The sequence below is a fragment of the Sinohyriopsis cumingii genome, chromosome 4 (genome assembly GCF_028554795.1).
Source record: "Sinohyriopsis cumingii isolate HCF-2022 chromosome 4, ASM2855479v2, whole genome shotgun sequence".
In the NCBI taxonomy this organism is placed as follows: Eukaryota; Metazoa; Mollusca; class Bivalvia; order Unionida; family Unionidae; genus Sinohyriopsis; species Sinohyriopsis cumingii.
The window spans coordinates 32,047,784-32,068,938 of record NC_142964.1 but is presented as its reverse complement, the minus strand read 5'-3'; the positions used below and the strand labels follow the sequence as shown (position 1 = coordinate 32,068,938).

At 34.5% G+C, this 21,155-nt stretch overlaps 2 protein-coding genes across 6 annotated transcripts in view; one reads left to right on the top strand and one right to left on the bottom strand.

The window, feature by feature from the left end:
- LOC149800886 (FERM domain-containing protein 5-like) overlaps positions 1-21,155 on the top strand; it is a 209,419-nt gene that overhangs the window by 167,474 nt on the left and 20,790 nt on the right. For 3 of the 5 annotated variants that reach the window (XM_089954940.1, XM_089954939.1, XM_089954938.1), the window contains 3 exons: positions 8,656-8,747; positions 16,897-16,920; positions 20,357-20,677. In XM_089954940.1, coding sequence (XP_089811066.1) covers positions 8,656-8,747; positions 16,897-16,920; positions 20,357-20,677 — 437 coding nt within the window. The remainder of the gene's footprint in view (positions 1-8,655; positions 8,748-16,896; positions 16,921-20,356; positions 20,678-21,155) is intronic. The other 2 variants (XM_089954941.1, XM_089954942.1) reach the window with 2 other exon arrangements.
- On the bottom strand, positions 3,277-6,535 carry LOC149800887 (E3 SUMO-protein ligase ZBED1-like). Its single transcript, XM_089954950.1, has 2 exons — positions 5,498-6,535; positions 3,277-4,994 (listed from the first exon to the last, which is right to left on the bottom strand). Exons 1-2 carry the CDS (start codon positions 5,798-5,800, stop codon positions 4,497-4,499), a joined length of 801 nt encoding a protein of 266 aa, XP_089811076.1. The 5' UTR covers positions 5,801-6,535; the 3' UTR covers positions 3,277-4,496.

Sequence of the window (21,155 nt, the reverse complement as noted above, 5' to 3'; positions counted from 1 at the left end):
CATCAGATATGAGTTAGAGATCACTTGCATTTGATTGGCTGAATTCGTTAACTCAATAAATGTAAATTTGTTTCGATCATCAGGCTCTTGGGTGACGAGTAAGAGACTGTTGTTATTATCTTTAGAACATAAATTTATTGCAATATAGTGAAAAAGGAAAGACAAAATGATGTAAAGTTGTGGTGATGGTTTACCTAGGTTGTGTTTGCACACTATGACATAAATCTGCTTATTGAAATAGTAAGCTGTTCAGTTGCATAAGCCAGGTAAGCAGTAATCTCATGTCTGCTTGGGCTTGTTATATGCCTGATATTATGCACAGTATATTTTATATTATTCCCATCCACATTTCTGGGACCAATTTCATTTTCACTTAATAACTCTAGTTGTTCACCATGTACAGTTACCAAACCTTGTGACTGGCTTGCATTTGATGTAATGAAGAACCCCATTGATTTTAGATTACTATGATTGAAAGAAGAAAAATGGTTTCCATACATCTCTAGCTTCCACCAGCTACAGTCACCAAACTCTATATAACTAGCACTAGGATTGAGAAAGAATCCTTTTGATCTGTGGTCATAAAAGAAAAGGTCAAGGTTACTGACTGGAGGAAGAAAAGTTATTTCTGCTCAGTAAATAAGGTTTTCACTCTCTACAGTTTTTAGACACTAGTATTTCTTATGGCTCTAGAGTTATGGTTGGTTGTTGTAGGTTACTGCTTTTGTACGTAAAAATATAAGAGTTTTTTGGATGGATATACTGCATGACCTTGGGAATACAGTATATCCATCCAACAAAATGAGTTCATATTTTCACATACAAAAATGCAGTAACCTTTTTATTATATGCTCATTTTCTTATTCAACCTAAGGCTTAATACATTTCAAGAAACAAAGCAACTGAATTTATGCTGTATTCCAAACTAAATACACAAGCACAGATTCATCAGTACACAACAATAACATAATTAATGGACACATAACTCCGCCCAGATAAATTTGAACTTAGTTGCATGCCAGACATCACTTTTGAAAGAAAATGGCATTTTGGTCTTCTTAAAATTGAAATTTAGAGTCATAAGGTGAATGAATGCGCATTGCAACACCTTTTCCATTCGGTCTGGAATGAATTTTTTTCGATTCTACATGAAGTACATCTGATTTCATCAGTGATGGAGCAGCATTTTGACATTTGCAATTGTGTTTCTGTTCTGTCATTGAATGTTTGGAATCATAATGTGGGAAAAATATGAAGTCTTTCAATTGCAATTATCAAAAAGATGCTATGGAATATAATGTTTATTTCCTTTTGAGTGCAGTAAGGAGGATGTAATTGCACATGGAATGTAGTTGAAATTATAGTACAATTTTGAAATGTGTAATCAAGCTTTAGAGCCCATGACATGGCTCATGTAATTCAGATTTGCAGAACTAAGAAAGTACATTTTGAGGAAATTCAGGATGTAAAACTGTAAGTATATTTTTTGTCATTCTTATTACCAGTTATAGAAGACACATTTATGCCTTGTCACTTGCATGTTATTTGTAGGGACCCAGCAATTTATGACCTGTCTGGCATCTATCACTAGCCTAAATCTGAAACATTGAATCAAAAAAGTTAACACGGAATATTGCAGAGCAGCATTTATGTGGCAGCCCACGAAACAGCTGCTTTAGTTCATTCAGAAACAAATGTAATCAACCAAAACGTAAAGCATCTACTACATGAGTGTACATGATTTGTTTACAAAGTAGTTCCTAATACCCTATTGGGCACAGATGTTGTGTACATGAGTGCAATATGAAGGTGTGCAGTATCATAAAATACTGCATGATTTTGACAATGTAAAGTTAACGGAGACAAAAATGAGCATATAATAAAAAGGGTTATTCAACAGTGCGTACATGTGGAATAACACAACCTTACCTCTTGTCTCCATCGCAAAAGTACAATGCTAAATCTGCAGATAATTAGTTGTTCATCAGTACTGAGGTACCAGTCAGATTCAGTAACAATTGTCCAGAAAGGTTGAATACAGATTTGTCTGCACTATATTCAGTTTTAACAATAGATGTGATCATACCCAAAACCACACAGCATACCATTGCAGGTTTGGGGGCTGATCTGTTGGGGTGAGGTGTCGTGAATATTGACATTAGTCAGAGCAAGGTAAATATGCATTGTTGCACCTTGTGCAAGCCAAGGGGAAATTCTACCACCCCAAACACTTAACAGATTCCCATATTTTAATCATTGTAGAGGAACAGGTACATACAATGTCCCACTGTCAGCTCAACCAAGGTGCAGCACTGCATATGTGTTGATTTTAATTACATTTGCATGAAGTGCTGCTTCCTGTCATCTGTTGTGTATGTTTGCTACATTGTTACAACAGTAAATGGACTTGACAGTACACTATATGTTACTCTCTTGTCACTTGAGAAAGGTCCAATTTCCTGTTAGCAAAATATCCTGTTAGTAAAAGTGCAAGGTTCATTCAAAATGCATTGATGCATTTCAGTGATGTATGCAATTCTTTTTTCAGTAAGTTTTGTTTTGTTTTTATTTGTTCTTTCTGGTTGGTTGATTTTGAAGGTATTTATACACGTTATTGTTAGAATCAGTGCAATTCATTATAGTACTTGCACTTAATATTCATAATTTATGTTCTCAGTCAATAACATATCCAAAGCTTATTCTTCCAAATCCTTTTGTCTGCAGAATGTCCAAAATACAGTGGTCCCCTTTTTGAACAACCCCCCTGTCCATTGACCACCCACTTTATTTGGCCAGAATCTCATGGCATTGAGTTTCTGTAGAAAAGTAGTCAACCCCTCCAGCATATTTGTGCAAAGACCATCAAATTTACCCCTTGCGATGGGCCACATAATGGTATTTGCTGATAAAAAAATCTCACTTATATTTGTTGATTTCTATATTCAATGCAGTGACTAGGGGTGAAACGATACGCCTGTGCCACGTATCGATACGATACACGATACACAGCCTACGATACGATACATATCGATACATGTATCAAACTGAAAATGGGATTATCACAGTACATTTGATTAATCATGTGAATGTATATGTTGAATGGTATTTTCAAGTTCAAACAGTGTCAAATATGCAATGTATCAGCAGTGAGTCACCTTGTTAACCTGTTATGTATAATGATAACAGAGAAAAAATTGAATCAAGATACAATGTCACGACTACTAACATTGTTGCTCTGTGTAACCAAATAAAATATAACAAAATCTTTGATGTGTTTCTTTATCCTTCATTCAATAAAAATGAAATGTTACAAGTTTTGTGTCTGATTCATCATGCAACAACATACTGGAACAAAATAATATATTAAAAAGTACACATAACACAAAAATACAACAAAAATTTAAAATGCTTAGGATTAGGAAATCATAATTATGCAACCTTTTCTAAGCTGTATACTTTCCTCCTTTCTTCAGTTCAAGAAAGATCATCTTAGAAAACACAAATGATAAACTTCACTGCAGCAAACACTAATTAATTTCACATAAATTGCCATGTGTGTAATTGAAGTCTATAGATGAATTAAAGAAAGTTCCTAATAACTGAAGATGATATCCTCATCAACTTAAATGCATCTTCCAGCAAATGAATAAATCTTCTTAAGTCACAAACTCAGTGTTCTAAAACTAGCTGACAATTGTGATGACTGTAAATGGCATAAATGAACTGAATTAGATAATTCTGCCTAACAGATGCACAGGACTATTACAAGTTTTGTGTCTGATTCATCATGCAATAACATACTGCAACACAATAACACACTAAAAAGTACATGTAATACAAAAATACAAAATAAATTTAAAATTATTGGGATTCAGAAATAATAATTATGCAGTGTTAAACCTGAGATCTGTTATATCAATCTATATCACACAAACACCCAACTGCAGTGTAAAAACTGAGATCTGTTATATCTATCTACAACACATACAAGCACCCAACTGCAGTGTCAAACCTGAGATCTGCTATATCAATTTACAACTTGCAGGCACCTAACTGCAGTATTGAACCTGAGATCTGCTACATCCATCTTTATCACACAAGCACCCAACTGCAAACAACGTTGAGCCTGAGATCTGTTATATGAATCTATAATACACAACACCTAACTGCAAATAATGTTGAACCTGATATATGCTATATCAGTCTATAACGCGCAAGCACCTAACTGCAAACAGTGTTAAATGTAATTTCACATAAATTGTCATGTGTATTTGAATCCAATAACTGAATTAAAGAAAAGTTCATGATGATTGAAAATGATATCCTCATCAACATAAATGCGTTTTCCAGAAAATGAATGAATCTTCTTAAGTCACAAACTCATTGTTCTAAAACTATCTGGCAATTGTGATGACTCTGTAAAAGGCATAAATGAACTGAATTAGATCATTCTGCATAACATATGCACAAGACTGTCAGACTACTCATCACAACTTTCAAAGTTTCATATTCTTCTTCAAAAAAATCAAAATATCCACATTCTCCCCAGTCAGAGAGGCTCTTTGTGCTGATACAACATCTCCAGCAGTTGAAAAGACTCTTTCAGATGGCACTGATGTTGCTGGAATAGTCAACAACATCTTGGCTAGTTTGGCCAGCAAAGGGAATGATGTTTCGTTGAATTTCCACCACATCAGTGGGTTGTCACCAATATGTATACTAGATGTCTCATTCCTATAACGTGTTATCTCTGTGTCAGCCCTCTGAAAGAGGGACTTTGATGGCTCCACCTTGACCACGTACACATCTCCAAAAAGATCTTCAAGTGCACCCTTTTTCACTGGAGGCTCATCAACTTCAACCTTCGCTGTTGCTGCTGGTCTGTTATCTCGTTCTGTAACTTGTACTGCAGGAAGCTGTGGTAGTGGGGGAAGACTAGATGGTAGTACATGAGTGAGTTTATCAGTCTTCTCTGTCTTCACTACTGTTTCACACTGTAATAAAAATCAAAATTATATAATATGTACTCCTTAAGTTAATACGAATCTCGCAATTTTATGTTAATTAACATTTTAGCATTAATTCACTGGCATTTAATATAAATAAAACAACATGATTTTATCAATATAAGATCAATATTGAATATTAGGAAATATTTGTGTATATGAAGTTATGAACTTCAAACAATGAAGTTATGTAATAGTTCGTGTGTTTGCTCTATGTGTGTGTGTGTGTGTGTGTGTGTGTGTGTGTGTGTCAGTGTTTCAGAAGGAGATGGAGAGAATCGGATGACATAAGAACTTTGAAGGTGACTCTGGGGCATACCAAGATCAGTGGTGCACCTAGGGTAACCTTTGGGGACAAGTGTCCAATTTTAACTACCAAAAGAAATTTCATATATCCTTAAAATCTTGAAAGGGGAATATAATATTATGTTATACTTCAACTGCTGCACGTAGATAACACAATGATACTCATATGTAAATTTTTGACTTACCTCATTGACCTTCACTGTTTGCATGACAATGGAAGCATATATTTGGATCCTTGTAGCATCGTCTACATCAGTTAGAGCCCTAAATATTGGATCTAGGGCACAACTCTGCAACAGAAACTGCTGCGTGTCCTTGTCATTGTATCTTTTGTCTAGGTCTTGGGAGATTGCCACCTTGACTGCCTTCACAAGTGCAGAGTCACTTTCTTGCACTTCCATTGCACTAATAATACGATGTTTAAGAGGAAAAATCATTGATATGGTAGGTGCTGCTTCATCGCACAATATCGTTGTAATGGTTTTCATTGGTTTGAGCAGTTTGAGAATATCCTCTGCATTTGATACATCATCCTCTGATAAAGTGTTTAAGTCCGTCTCCTCTGTCTGATTTCCTTACTTAATAGAGTAGCTACAATGGCAGGCTGCTGCTCTAAAAATCGATCAATCATATCATAAGAACTATTCCAACGTGTCTGGACATCTTGGATAATTTTGTGTTTAGGAAGCTGCAACAGCTCTTGTTTGGATTTCAGCAGGGTAGTAGCAGTTGTACTGCGATGGAAAAACGAGACAATGTGCTAGATCCTCCCAAGAAGGCGTGACATCTGATGAACTTGCAACCCTCTCTGGGTTGCTAGATTTATAGTATGTGCAAAGCACTTGATATGTGGTGTGAACTTTGCCTCTTGAATAGCAACATCCATGTTAGCAGCATTATCTCTTACTATGGGGAGTAACTTGTGGGGCCTTTCCAGTTGCCATTCCTTACTGGCATCGTCTAGTACTGCTCCTATATTTTTACCAGTGTGAGACTCGTGTAAAGGTCTCGTCTGAAGAACAAAGCTTTTCATGCACCATTCCTTATCAACCAAGTGAGCTGTGATTGTTATGTAACTCTCTGTAGCCCTTGAAGTCCAACCATCTGTAGTAATGGCCACTGATTCTGCCTCTGATATGGTGCTTTGCACTTCTTGTCTGGTGTGAAGGTATAGTTCTGGGATAACTTTCTCTGCGAAGTGTGTTCTTGATGGGATGATGTAGCGAGGTTCCAGGGTACGAATCAGATTTCTGAAACCTAGCGAATCAACCACTGATATACATCGCTATATGCTTAGTGATTGTCTGTGATCTTTGCGATTATGGAATTAATGGAGACTGAAAAACTTCAGTCAATCTGAGCTGACCAGTGGTTGTTGGATGTGATGGCTTAGGAGTAGGAGAAACACTGACCTTGGGAGCTGAAATCTTGTCATCTTTAAAAGGAATTCCAATGGCAATGATTGGGTGGTGCCGTTTTAAATGTGTAGACATATTTGTGGTGTTTCCAGTAATCCTAAGAGCTGTAAAACACAGTTTGCAAACACACCTGGACTTGTCTACTTTTCTTACTCCATTCTCATACTCCACAGGATATCCAAAATAGTTCCAGGCCGATGATCTTCTAATCGCAGGTAACTCGAGTTCAATTTTTTCGGCCTTTTGCGTCTGCTCCATTTGACCGGATGTTGGAATCACCTTGGTCACCCCGCTGTTTGTAGTTCATTGCATGAAAGCATCCCAAACGTCTTAGTGATTAAGAATAATCATAAGTTCTATCACCGGTTCCACGCCCATACCGATAGTTTAGCCCAACGCAAAGAGAAAAGAATTGACACTTACATTATTATAATAATTGTAAGAAAAAAAATTTTCCTTCAGAAACTATTATTAATTTATGTCTTTGATTATATTTTTAAATTATGGTATTATTTAAAAAACAAAAAATAATGTAATTTCCTAGTACAAGGAAACTCTTATCTATAGAACTGGTCCGGGTGCGGGAACGGAGATGACTAACTGAATCTCACACGCTATACTTCATGTGTATACAAAACAACTACCGCGACATATTGGTCTAATGAGCTCCTAATTTAATTATCATAACTGCTGAAGATTTAAGTAGCTATTATAAGGTAGATATCGTTTTGTATCGATTCTTCACCTTGTGTATCGATATGTGTATCGAAATGGCAAAAGTATCGATGCATCGATGTATCGATGAATCGTTTCACCCCTAGCAGTGACATTTGTTCCTTCATGCAGATAATGTAAATTTAATCCGTTCAGAGAGGTAAGTAATCCAACTATCCTTACTGCTTGTGTTCCTTAGATGTTAAATTTTGTTACTTTGCTAATTACTGGCTATTATTATCACAAATAATTGTCAAGATCACAAAAGTTACCCACTGAGAAGCACAGTATTGTTCAGCATAAGTCGTCATGACATCTGGTTGCCAGATAGTAAAATGGTATGGTATGTTATTGTGGTTTATCTCTTACATTGTGAAATGTGCTTGAAAGGGTACCATACTTAAACACTTTTTTTTTTTTAATGCAGTCAGTTGTGTGTCAAGTTCAATTCCTTTGTAGATACAGAATCACATTTAATAACTACAAATTACCAAAGAAGGAATAAGCTTTTGCAAAGAGTGCAAAATGTCATCAGACATTCTCTATTTAGAAAGAAAATGAAAGGAATTGAACTAAATGAAGTGAGAGTCCTTTGATCACTACAAAGAGATTTGAGGTGAAAGATTCAAATAAACACATCAATAGAATACAGTGAGTTTTTAAAAGGGAATCAACAGACAGGGATAGATGCAGCCAGATGTTTGTGCCCAGATTTTACTGAAAAGATGGTTTTGAACGCAATTGATTACCGGTATTCTTATTTGTTTTAACAAAATTGATGAGCTTATCACATTGTCCATAACATGATAACAATCCTGTGATTTTCAACTGAAATTAATTTTTAAATTTTTGTACACCTTTTGTACTTTGTATATAGTAATTACTCTTACATGTGTGATCCCTGTCTAAACAGGACAGCCTTATCATAAGACCACTTTCCTGCTGCAGAAAGGGTGACCCTATGAAAAGGTGACCACTGTATATCATGTTCTGCATTTATTATTAAGTTTGTAATAATAACTTAATCCAAAAATCAAAACAATATTGGGAATGCTTATTGCAAATCTAAAAAAATTTGTATACATAGCAAGTAAATGAATTTCCCATTTCTTATCTTTAATTGTCCAAGCATAACAATTGATCTTGCTGTGACAATTCAGATACATGTTTGTTTTCAGCTGTTGCTTTATTGATGGTTTTTATAATTGCAGGTCAAGTTCACTGCCAAACTTTGCCCGCAAGCCAGGTGAACATAGCAAGGTTCTTCGCAATTCCACACTGTCATCAGAAACTGTGGAAGAAGGTGCAGTATTTCAATAAAACTATGTTTTTTATTACAAGTCTTGATATCTCTTGCTTCAGACAAGTAAAGTTACAAATATCTGGAACTATTTGAACTCTTTTATTAACTTGATATAGTCTCTGAAGATAGTTGGCTATTTATGACATTTTTTAGCATACAAAATATTTAATATGGAATCAAATTTTGTGGTATATAAGATATGTGGTCTCTTGAAAGAAGTCCTTAAAACTGGTTCAGATTTTCAGACAAGATGCCTCACAAGGGAAGTTATGCTACAGATGTTTAAAACAAAAAAAGACAGGCTGGATATGGGAAGTTGCTGTTAAAGATGGATTAATGTTGTAGGTTTGACTAATAATATTCTGAAATACAGGGAAACCTGTTTAAACTGCCTCTTAAAATGACAGATCCATACCTGTCAACTTTTCAGAAGCCAAGTAGGGAGTTTGAGACCTAAAATCAGGATGTTTCATGTGGCGTTTTTAAGTTTCAGTAAATACTGGTTGATCTTCTGGGTCCAATATGCATGAAATTCTCAAAGGAAGAGCCAGGGGCGCCCACAGAAACTTTTCCAAGGACCTGTGGGGGGTGGGGCAAACATGTAGTGGTCAGCCATTAAAATTTAAGAATGTTGGCCTAATCATGTTTAAAGGTGAAATGGGGCGGGGGGGGGGGGGCATGGGATGGACCGATCTCATTGTAATGTGCCTTTTTTTCCTTAGGACATAACCCCTTTTCATATTATGGTCAGCTTGGCTAAACTGCAAAATAGCTAAAGGTTAGACTTTAGTGCACAAGCAATAAAGCCAGTATGACTAACAGTTGATCCTTATCATTGCATTTATTTTGTAAAAAGTACTGCCCCTCCAACATTCTTTAAAGAAACCATGTTCTAGAGTGCGTGTGTGTGTGTATGTAAGCACCAGCAATTGATTGGCAAATAAACGATGCCATATTTTGTTTTAACTTGCAATGCCTATGACTTCATTATAACAGTTTAAATCTGCCATCAAAAGTTACCGTACATGTGGCAACTTTTATTCCCACATTTTATATTCCACCTTTTTTCCTTAGGGTCAGCTCGTAAGGAATGTAAAACTTTACTAAATAAAATATTTATTCTGAATTTGTTCTTTTGCGAAACATAGTATGAGGTATATTTTTTTGCATTACTTTTACTTTAATATTGGTAGTTAAAGTTTATATATACAGTACAGGAAAGTCAGATGTTTCCTGGTGTAAGTGTCTTTGGTGGGAATGGAGATGCTGATTTGCCTATAGAGAAAAATACCCAGCATTCACAGTGATCATTCATCGGATTGAAACTAGTCGGCGACAGTTTCGTTGTTGTGGCTTATTTTTTTACTATGGTATTGTCGTAGGGGTTAAAAAATGAATGAAATTTATGTAAGTAATGTTTAACCGTAACATTCTGTTTACTTAAGAAGAAAAAAAACCTTTGTAGTGTGATGTTAATTTTTTTGTCACAGCAATATTCACAGGTGATAAAACAGAACATGGCTTCTGTGCATTGCATACAATATATCTATTTTGTAGGATTTTTTTCTCGGAGAAATGAAAATCAACAGACATAATGTAATAATTAGGAGTTCTCTACAAAAAAATTAGGAGGTAGGCGTGGAACGGCCCCAGAAATAAGGAGATTTTTTCTCCCAGCATGAGAGTTTATACTAACTATTATGGCTTACTACCTAAGACAAATTTTTCCTTTTTGATCACTTCATGACTGGATAGCACATTTTTCACAGTAACTGTTATGTAATACATTGGCATCTTTGAATCTTTAAAATTTTCAAGCTACATACTGTTGGAACACTTTTGGGAAATGTATTGAAGTTGAAAGCCAAAACAATTCTCCAGTATATACTTGCTTATAAATCAGCAGTTTTAATACTGTCCATTAACATTTATATTTTCATCTCGTTATTCCTCTCCATTTATGGTATACGGTTTGTATATCCATTTCATTAATTTGTTACACATTATTTGTACCTGAAGATGGATTGTATTAATTAGAAAGTGTAAAATGAAAAACTACTTACTGCAAATAAAAATGGTAGATATATTGCTTCCATTTTCATGTGTTATGTATATTTGATTTAATTTATATTTGATTTAATTTAATTGTTTGTAAGTTTTAAAATCTTTTTATTTTTATTTCATTAAATGTTAAGTAACGTAATAGTGTTTATTGGGATTTGATACTTTCCAGAAATTAGTTTGACCTGATTGTTTTGTCATAAACACCAAACTTGATATCTAAAAGCTGACATAGTTCATGGCCTTGATTGAGAATCAAGTAAACAGCTTCTTTTTTTTAAATTTATTTTTATTGTGGGATACATAGAGTGCGATCAAGGCCGTATTGGAATATGTGACCTTAGACATGTAAATAGCTTCTATCCTGTTCTGGAAAGGGATCATGTGACCCTCATATGGCTATCTATTTTGCGTCTTACTTAACTGTATAACCTTTGTCCATAGAGAAGCCAGTTAGTTGGTCTTTTATACTGGAAAGTGTTTGTTTGTGACCAGTTAAGAGTTACATTTTAATTTTTATTCAAATTATTTGGATTTTAAAAGATTAATTCTTTTTCCTGGAAATATTTGTGTTCTCATACAGAATTCTTGGACAAAGACATTTCTTGAAATTTTATTCAGAAATTCAAACATCGTAATATTGTTTGTGAAACAGCAAAGAACTGTAGACACAACAACACAATACTAGCTACAGTATATGTCATTGCCTTCCATTTTGGAATTTTTGTCGGAACTCGAACTTGAATTCATTTGAACATTTCATTACTACGACTTCTCAAATTCAGTTAATACTGGCCGCCATGTATAGCCTATCTTGTGCTGAAAAATGGCGTTAAACTCCACAACAACAACAACAATTATGGGGAAAATAATGCATAAAGCTTACAATGGAGCATTAAAGTTGAAAAGTACAGACTTGGCAGAAAAAACATTAACTCACCCCTGCAGAACAACACAGCTGTTACTTCCTACAGCCATTTATCATTGAAAGTTATGCATTCCAGGAATTTTAAAATGCCATGATGAATTTTCACTTCAGTTGAGGGTATGATCTTCAGTTGAGGTTTTTGAAGTTATCAGCAGCGCTGCAGTGCTTGGGGAAAAATATTAACAGCAATAATACTTTTAGAATGTGCTGACTTTGTTGCACTAGGTATTTTCTTTGAAAACTCTTTAAAATACACATACATGAAATAAACTTAACTTGAATCGAGATAAGTCAGATATGGTGGTTCAGATTTCCTCAGTGCATCACTTCCTGTAGTATAGCCTTGAACTGTGCTACAGAACACGAATTTAGCGTCTCGGAGAAACAAGTATGTTACTGGCACAATAATAAGTCTTCTATTGAGGCTGCTAACAGGCATTGGAATTTTTTTCTTCTCATAAATGGATTTAAAATAAAATCTAATGACTTTTATTACAGAACAATGGACAAAATGTAAGTTGTTGATTTGTATTCAACATATTCCACTCAATTAATTCATTATATTTGTCTCACACCAGTTTGGTCTTTTTATCTTTCCTTTTTCCTTCCAATTTTTTAAAAAAATGTGCAACCTTTTTGCAGATGATAAGTCACTTATTGCAGAGAGATTTGATCAGTATAGCCCTAAATTTTAAAAGGGTCAGAGTAAAATGCTTTATGAAGATGGGGGATGGGGCACTTAAACAAATATATATGGTAATTACATGCCTTTTGTTGTGGTACACCAGCTCAAGTAAATGTCATGACTGGATGATGTGTTGTGCACCATAGCCACATCCCCTGCCTCAAGCTCAAGATGACAAAAAAGAAAATTCATTTTGAATCCTTTTCCAGAGTGTACCTATTGAAGATATTTAACAAAAAATGTAAACCAATTATATATTATGACTAAACCATTTGTCACATACTACAGCTTCCCCTCCTGCCTCAAGGTCAAGGCTATAACAAGGGAAAATGTAAATCAGTGACCTTTGTCCATGTATGAGTATCACTTTTGAACCAAGGAAGATATTTGAATGATTGTTTAGCTTTTTATTTATCTTGACTTGACAGTGGCTTACATTGTCATATGACTGTCCGAAAATCAAAGTCACAAATAGTGATAATATAAGTTGTGTTCATACCATCATGTTATGACTAAACATTAACCAGATCATCACCTTGTCATACAGAAGTTAAATTCATACCTCGTTGGTCAAGAAAATTTGTTTGTGTAAGGTCTGGACATGTCTTTATGTGCCATTTGTGGTACTGTTGTTATATATCATAATATAGGTTCATAATAAATGTTTCTGGCATACATATGTTGGCAGATATAAGCAATCCATGGCCATCTTGAAAATCTTGATATCATTACTCTTAAATGGAAAGTCAGTTTGACATTGGGTTTTCATGAGAAGAGTTCTTATTTCGTCATATTGGTCCTAAATGTAAAAGCTGCAGACTCGCCAACAATATGGTTACCATGGCGCCCAACATGAATTTTTTTTCTCAACTCCTCCAGATGGATGACGTTATCAACATTGGGGTTTTCACCAATAGACTTCTTATGACACCTAATGAAAATGGTACATATCATACATCCAATAGGCGGCAATGATGACCGACTTGAAATCATGCTTACCCTTTGAATGGATGGTCATATTGACGTGGAGTTTACAAAAAAAGAGTTCTAATGATTATCCTAAATGAAAAGGATGCCTAACTGACATCAAAATGCCCACCACGGCAGCAAATATGAAAATCTTTTTATTGCTGAAGAATATTAAAGCTGGTTTCAGCACTACACATTTAAAAGGAAGAAATGGTCTTATCTTTAATTCTTGGAAATTCATTTTGGCCAGTAGTGTCAGTCTAGTAAATAGTCTAATGTTTATATGAAATTATATTTCCAGCTTTAAAATATAGAAATGTAAGGGTTGCATAAACTTTTTTTGTGTGTGGTCTATTGCTTTGTCTGACTCTCAGGACTGGTTTAATACCTTACCATGCACAGGTCATTGGAATCTCTCTTCAAGTAAAATCACTCGAGCCTCTAATTTTGCTGGAGTAACTTCAGAGTGGATTCCACTGCTTTACTTGGTCAAAGCTGGCTTACGATTTCCATAGTGCTTACACAGTCAAAAAACGGCTTGCGACTTCTTTGAAGAATACAGGGGGAGGCACAAATTAGCTAACGACTTTCGTCAAGTTAATATAATTAATAAGACATTTTAACATATTACTCAGTGTTAGACTAAAGAATAATCTAAAAACTGACAGAAAATGGTCAGTTGTGTTCTTCAACATTTTGACAGTTTGCTCCAGCGAAATTAAGCAAATGAATTAGCATCTAACAGATTGTTTTTGTTTTTTTTTAACCATTCTTTATGAACTATCTTAACAAATGACCTATAATTTGTCAAAAGTATTGCTGACACCTTGAATTTCAAGTTTGTTCTTAACCCTTGAAACTGCATGCTATACTTTGATGTAAAATATAGAGCTGACTTAAGTAGGAACCAAACTTTTACCTGAGTAGCTTTTTTATCCTCTTTCAAGTAAAGTGAATCAATCAAAGCTAGGTTACACAGCCATTGATTGGCTATTTGTTCAGTCCAATTTATTTAGTTACCATGAAAATAATGGAAATATGGTATTTTATTGGACATCATGACAAATACAACAGTGGCTTCACCAGTAATGTTGTGTCAAAAGAAAAGATAAGTATTTACTGTATGCTGAATGAGCTACCCTCATTGAATAATGTATATTATTATTATTATTATTATTATTATTATTATTATTATTATTATTATTATTATTATTGTTGTTATTATTATTATTATTATTATTATTATTATTAATATTCCTTCATATGTCATCAAAAATATGAACTTTACACTGTACATGTTTAATTGTTATATCCTGAGGGGTTGAACACTCCAGCCTGGGTATCATTAAAAGCCAAAGGTTCAAAAAAATTCTTTACCAGAGTGGTTTCCAACCCAGGCTTTTTTTTTAACAAACTATTCACATAGTATTGATTGGGGCCAGATGTCCCCCTAATCTAGTTACTGGTACTTCATATATTGCCATCTACTTCAGAAATTTGTCAGCCCAACCAATAGAACATGTCCAAAATTTTTGAAAGCATGCCATTAATTTAGTTTTTTATGTCCATATTCCATCCAGTATTTTTCTCTTCCAACCATTTACTAGTCAACTACTTTTAGATTTGCAGACTGAACATTTGGACTAGTAAAAAACCACTAAGAAACTTCCCAACATTTGGCATTCTGTTCTGACTTGGGATATAGGCTACCATATGTTAGTACTGGTTAATTCATCACAAAATGGTACTTCTTCAATAGCACATGAAAATGACTTCATACAACCCTATGTTGTTTGTACTAATAAAAGTGGCACACAGCACTTGCAAGGTCCCAGAACACTACATTAGGATAGTGTGTGTGGGGGGGGGGGAAATCTCCCAAAAAGAACAAGAAAAAATGACAAAAACATTTCTGCATATATCAAAACATTCAAGCTGCAGTATCAATGCAAATTTTTGGAATAATCCACATTTAAGGCAGAGGCACAGTCTAGAGTTGATTTTAGCAAAATATTAGTGATGCTATACATGTATGATACTGTGCTATCAGCACCATTTATATATTGTACTTAATCTATTACATAGGTTGTAATACTATGGTAAAGAACCCAGTAAATTCTCAACATCTGCCAAACAAAAATAATTCATCTTTTTAATTAAGGTCTTATGGAAGCAAACTTGGAAATGCAAGTGTTGCCACCAGTAGGCATTTCCCAACATTTGATTGGTATTTTGCCGTAAGACAATCTTACAAAAATATCTATTTTTTTGGTCAGTATTTGTGAATTTCAGGATGTTATTGCAAATTAAAGTGTACAAAAAATGAACAGTATGTGAAAATTTTGTTGACTAATAATTATTATTTTGATTATATTATTTTTATATTGTACAAATAGGAACATAATTTCTGCTTTTTTTATGAGGAAAAAAAGGGATTCATGCCTGTTTCTTCATCGTAAGTTTGTTGATACTGTCATGACACTTAACATGAGGGAGTAGGTTGTGATAGAGAATTTATACAGGTTTGTGTTCTTATAATTCTATAATAGCCTGCCTAGTATGTGCCAAAGTTGTGTAAGCCAGGAGAGCACCATCATGACCCCTTTGAACCCAATGTTATGAGTCTGACCATTGGCTAACTTTCACCGTATTTTGCATTTGAACCTCATTGAGTATTTGGATCAAGCTGTATCCATGTTATAGTCATTTAACTGAATTACCTTTAGTATGAAGGTGGGAGTAGTCTCGTTCACTCTCATGGTCTGTTGACTTAAACACAAAAAATGACAAGTTTATTGATTAATTAATAAAACAGTTATGCAGTTAACCAAATCACCTAACTCAGAGGGTGAGGGTGCTTTCATATTATTTGTCAAAGTCTTTAGGCTTGTAAAGAAATTTAAATGTTGATTAATTAATTACAAACCTAATTACATTTTTTTCCCACTGTTACCCACAGTGTGAATCCCACAAGACATGGGTGTGGTCCAGTTTATTTTATGTATCTTGTAGCTTAATGAGGTACATACAAGTTTTGTTGTCATAGTTACTTTATGTACAGTCTGTGCAATGCTTCCTCACTGCATTGATGTTCAGGGGAGCAATAATTGTACTAGTGCCAGTAGCTTCTCGTGGGTCGGTGGTTCTTTCCGGGGTTTTCCCGGGTTCTTCCTCCACCATTAATACTGGCCGCCATGTATAGCCTATCATGTGTTGAAAAATGGCGTTAAACACAACAACAACAACAACAACGTACTGCGTTATATGCAAGGTTATTTTAGACTGGGTGACTACATTCATCCCAAAAATGGAATCCATGGCCATACTATTGTGGATGAGAGAATGAGCACTAACATATTTTATAATGAGGAATCACTATTTTTATAAATGTAATTATGTGTTGTAACTTTATTTACAAGTACCAATAATACTCGTAGATTTGTATGTATATAGATGCTGTAGAAATGTAGACTGCCCTATTACCCTTAGCATGTTGTTTGTTGTAGATAAAAAGAGGAAAAATTACAGGGGTAAGTCAACTTGGCTCATGACAGTAACATCACCCATATTCTCATGGCTGTGGTTAACTCATTTACCATCATATGACCTAATTAGTACTCACAATCCATATGTCGCTTTCTTTTGGACAAATGTGTTACCAGTTAAGGTTGAAGTTAACAGCTTTTAATATTGCCAAGTCTGCTTATTTGGAAAAACAGAACGAAACTCATGGTTGGTAGATTTTGTTCAGTATACTCAATTGTTTTGTTTTTGTTATTTTTCTTGTATGAAAATGGGGGAAGAAATTAAAAATTCTATGTCCACTGTAAACTTAGTATTTTATTTTAGTATATTTTGTATATTAGATTTGTTCATATGCAGGAAATAAGATGGAGCTGTCTTGTCGTCCATCCATCAGTCCACTACCAATTTTGTTGTCAAACAGACCTTGTGCTGTGCTTCCAGCTATAGTTACCAAACTTAAGGAAAGGTTTGAACTTGGGGTTTCAAAGGTCAAGGTCAAAATGGCAGAAGGGAGGGAGAAAGGGTGTCACTGCTATAATTTGTGATCCATGATCTGTGGTTACCAAATATTGTTATAGATTTGCACTTTGTTTAAGGAAGAAGCCATTGATTTTGGGATTTAAAGAGTCAAAGGTAAGAGTCATGGGTAGAAAGAAGAAAAATGTTTTCACACAGTAACTTGTTCTCCATCATGAGTGTTACCAAACCTTTTGGATGGCTTTCACTTGGGATAAGGTAGAATCCTATAGATTTTAGTATCAAAAGATCAAAGTAAAGGAATAAAAATGGTTTCTGCATAATAACATCAATTCTACATAAAAGACTTGCACCAGACTTTGTGGGTGATTTGCACTTGGGATAAGGAAGAAGTCTGTGGATTTTGGAATGAAATGGCAGAAGATCAAGGTCACTCTGAATTCAAGAAGATAAATTCTTTCTGTACACTGATTTGTTCACTATTTACAATTGCCAAATATTTGGATGGCTTGGGTTAAGAAAGAACCCAACAATTTTAGCAAAAGGTCAGATATCTACTGATCAGAAGAAGAAATGTTTTCTATAGAATGACTTTGGTTCTTGTCACTGAACTAGACTGAACTTTGTGGATGGCTTACACTTGCAATAAGGAAGAAGCCTTCTGATTTGTGGGATTAATTGATGAAAGTCCTTATGACTGAAATAAGAAAAATGGGGTGGGTGTATACTATGCCAATCATATTACTCTTTGGAAATATTTGATTTTTTTTTTTTAAAGTAATAATTTGGGGAATAGAAATATATTTGTGTTAGAAGAGAAAAACCTTTCCCTTAAATATGGTCAATTTTCCTGAACATTGGATAAATATTTGTTTTAGCTGACCACAGTTTACTAATTCAGTTAATGCAGTCTTAAACTTTGCTTCCTCCTTGCATTAAAGTTTAATGAAAGAAGTTTATTTGAATTGTCAATTCTAATCATTAAGCTTGAAAATGAATAATATTTGTAATAGCTGTAATAGTATTTTTGTTTATGTCCATGGTACCAGCATTTTAAGGTTATAGAGATTTTTTAGACAACATGAACCTAACATCAGTCATGCAAATACAAAGCATAAAAAAATAAATGTTTAGGCCCACTGTACTTCAAGTTTTTGTAGTTGCTTTATATTTACATCTTAAACAAGTGTTCATTCAGAATGTTGCATTTGATAATCAGTTGTCCAAGTTCCTCTTGGAGCCTCATTGATTTTTCTTAATCTTTGGCATGACTCGGGCTTGAACTTGAATTCAGTGTCAGTTACTATAGTAACAACCTTTTGTCATGATAAAGATTGTCTCCATAGGAACCTTGCAGTGCTTGTTGTATAATGATGTATGTTATGCCTGCCTCAATACATTAAGTTACATTTTTTAAACATTGAACACTCTATTCCAGGTCCTTTTAGACTGCATATAATCTTTAAAAGATTTTATTTTATTTCAAGATGATGTTAAAATTGACAAATCATGATCACTTTTACCCCAGCTGTATTGCATAGCACAAAGTTTTAACATTCAAGGAAGAAAAACAAATAAAAAAGAATACAAAATTTCATTTTCATTACTGTTTGAAATCATTCTCATAAAACACATTTTGAAGTCAAACATTTCTTTGCTATGATGCAGCATGTATTTTCTGGTTCTTGAAAATTTTAAATTTTAAAAAGTTGAAAGTTTGCTTTTTAAATTTTAGCATGATTTGACTAGCATGCTGAGCATGTTACAAAGTTTCATTTAATCCTTCTCTCTGTTACTTTGTAAACAAAATTGAATATATTGTTTCATTTACTTGTTTGTGCTCAATTTACATTCTCTGACTCCTGTAACAACAGTTACAGTATTCATGTTCATCACAAAAGGAAATATTTCTAGGTAAAGACATTGACTATGGATGTTTTAATGCTTCCTATCGCCTTTAGAAAACATGGGAAATGACAGCTTAAATCATTGTAACAATGCCTGAAAAGAGGATCGAAGTCCAAAGTGAGATTTCCAGATACTATGGTGGAAGAATATGGCGGTTATTAAAATTGTCAGTCTCTGATCCAGTACTCATTGTTAAAAGCAACCAAAAATATGGTAAATGGAAACTAGGGGTGGAGGTATTGAAGCAAGATGTATGGAAAAAATGTGTTGCATAAATCATAAATACTGTAAGAAGAAATAATACATTTTTGAACATTTTGATTACATGACATATTAATCTACATACTCATATCTGAGTGGTGCCTTGATTTCACCAACAGAAATTGAATGTCGACTTGGATTTAATTAAAGAATCCAGCAGTTTTAAGTGGATGAATTTTGAGTTTGTAAAATCTAATTAAAATCCACATCCTGGCCATGAGAGATCTTCAGGACACCAATAAAGATCAGTTGTTTCATTTATGAAAGTGAAAATTTTATTTAGAATATATCTTCTCTATCCATAATTCTCCCTAACACGAAGTGCAGTGCTTTATATGATGGGTTACTAAAAAATAAGTGGATACAGAATTCCAAAGACTAGCAGAGCATGAAAATTTATCTGTATGTGTCAGATCTATTTATTATGCATATCTCTTGATTTTAATGAGTTTGCATTACACCTTGACATGTTGGTGAAATTGGGGTCATTGATAAATATTGACCAATAAAAATTGCAAGGATACAACCTTTATGAGGAATAGTAAAAAAAGCCGAGTAGGATGAAGGGGGAAAACTGCTTATCAACACTTCTGATTCTTGAAATATTTCATGGCTGTATTAAACTCTCCAGCCAAATTTTTATCATTGAGTTTTCCTTTCTTGCACTGGCCCACCTGCACAACTTAATTGTGCAGGCCCCCATCCATTAAAAATAAATTGTTTGGGGGTTGCTACGCCACTTCTTCCTTAGTTATAAAGAAATGTTTAGATCCTGCTTCTTTGTCTATTTTATAGCTTCACCTGTGAAACTGCCTACTGCAGGGCTTACTAAACCGAAGGGTGAGCCTGCTGAAATAAAGGGGACTGAGTCTGCTGTCTCACAAGAGATCACGTCGACTGTCATACAAAATGTTGAGTCGATTGCCACTCGACAGGTTGAAACAGCACAAAAAAGAAGGGTTATGCCCCCTGATACTCCTCGGGGTGTTAATGTCAATACAGTACAAGCTGAGACCCATATTGTACAACAATCTGAGCCCTCAGTTATGAAGATAATAAATCCAGATCTCTCAATATCTGTCGCTAAATCTCCTGTTGTGACGTCTGTAGTGAGAGGTATAAGAAAGAGCTTTGGTTTTATAACGTTCATTATTCATCCATTGTCATCTGCTGGTGTTTGCATCTCACAAATCTGCTTTTGCCTTACTGTTCCATAATCAGAATATATTAAAATATATTTATAATCAAGTCTAACATGCATACAGTTACTTAAAAATTGCTTAATGAACCAAGATATTGCACACTTCAGTTGGATGACAAAACTACCATATATACTCAGAGTCCAACTTCACACAGCATAGACTCTAATCTGCCATCACATAATTTCCTGTCATATCAGGGTCTTTGTTGCTTCTACAGATTACTCCTGTCAGTTTGCATAGGCCAAGATCTGCCATCGCATTATGCGACAGTAGATTTTGGTCTGTGCAGTTTGCAATTGGACATGACATGCAAGGAAGTATATATGGTATATTTAGGATGAGATGAGGTTTATAAGCTTCTTGTGCAATAAATGACCTGACCCCATATTCTC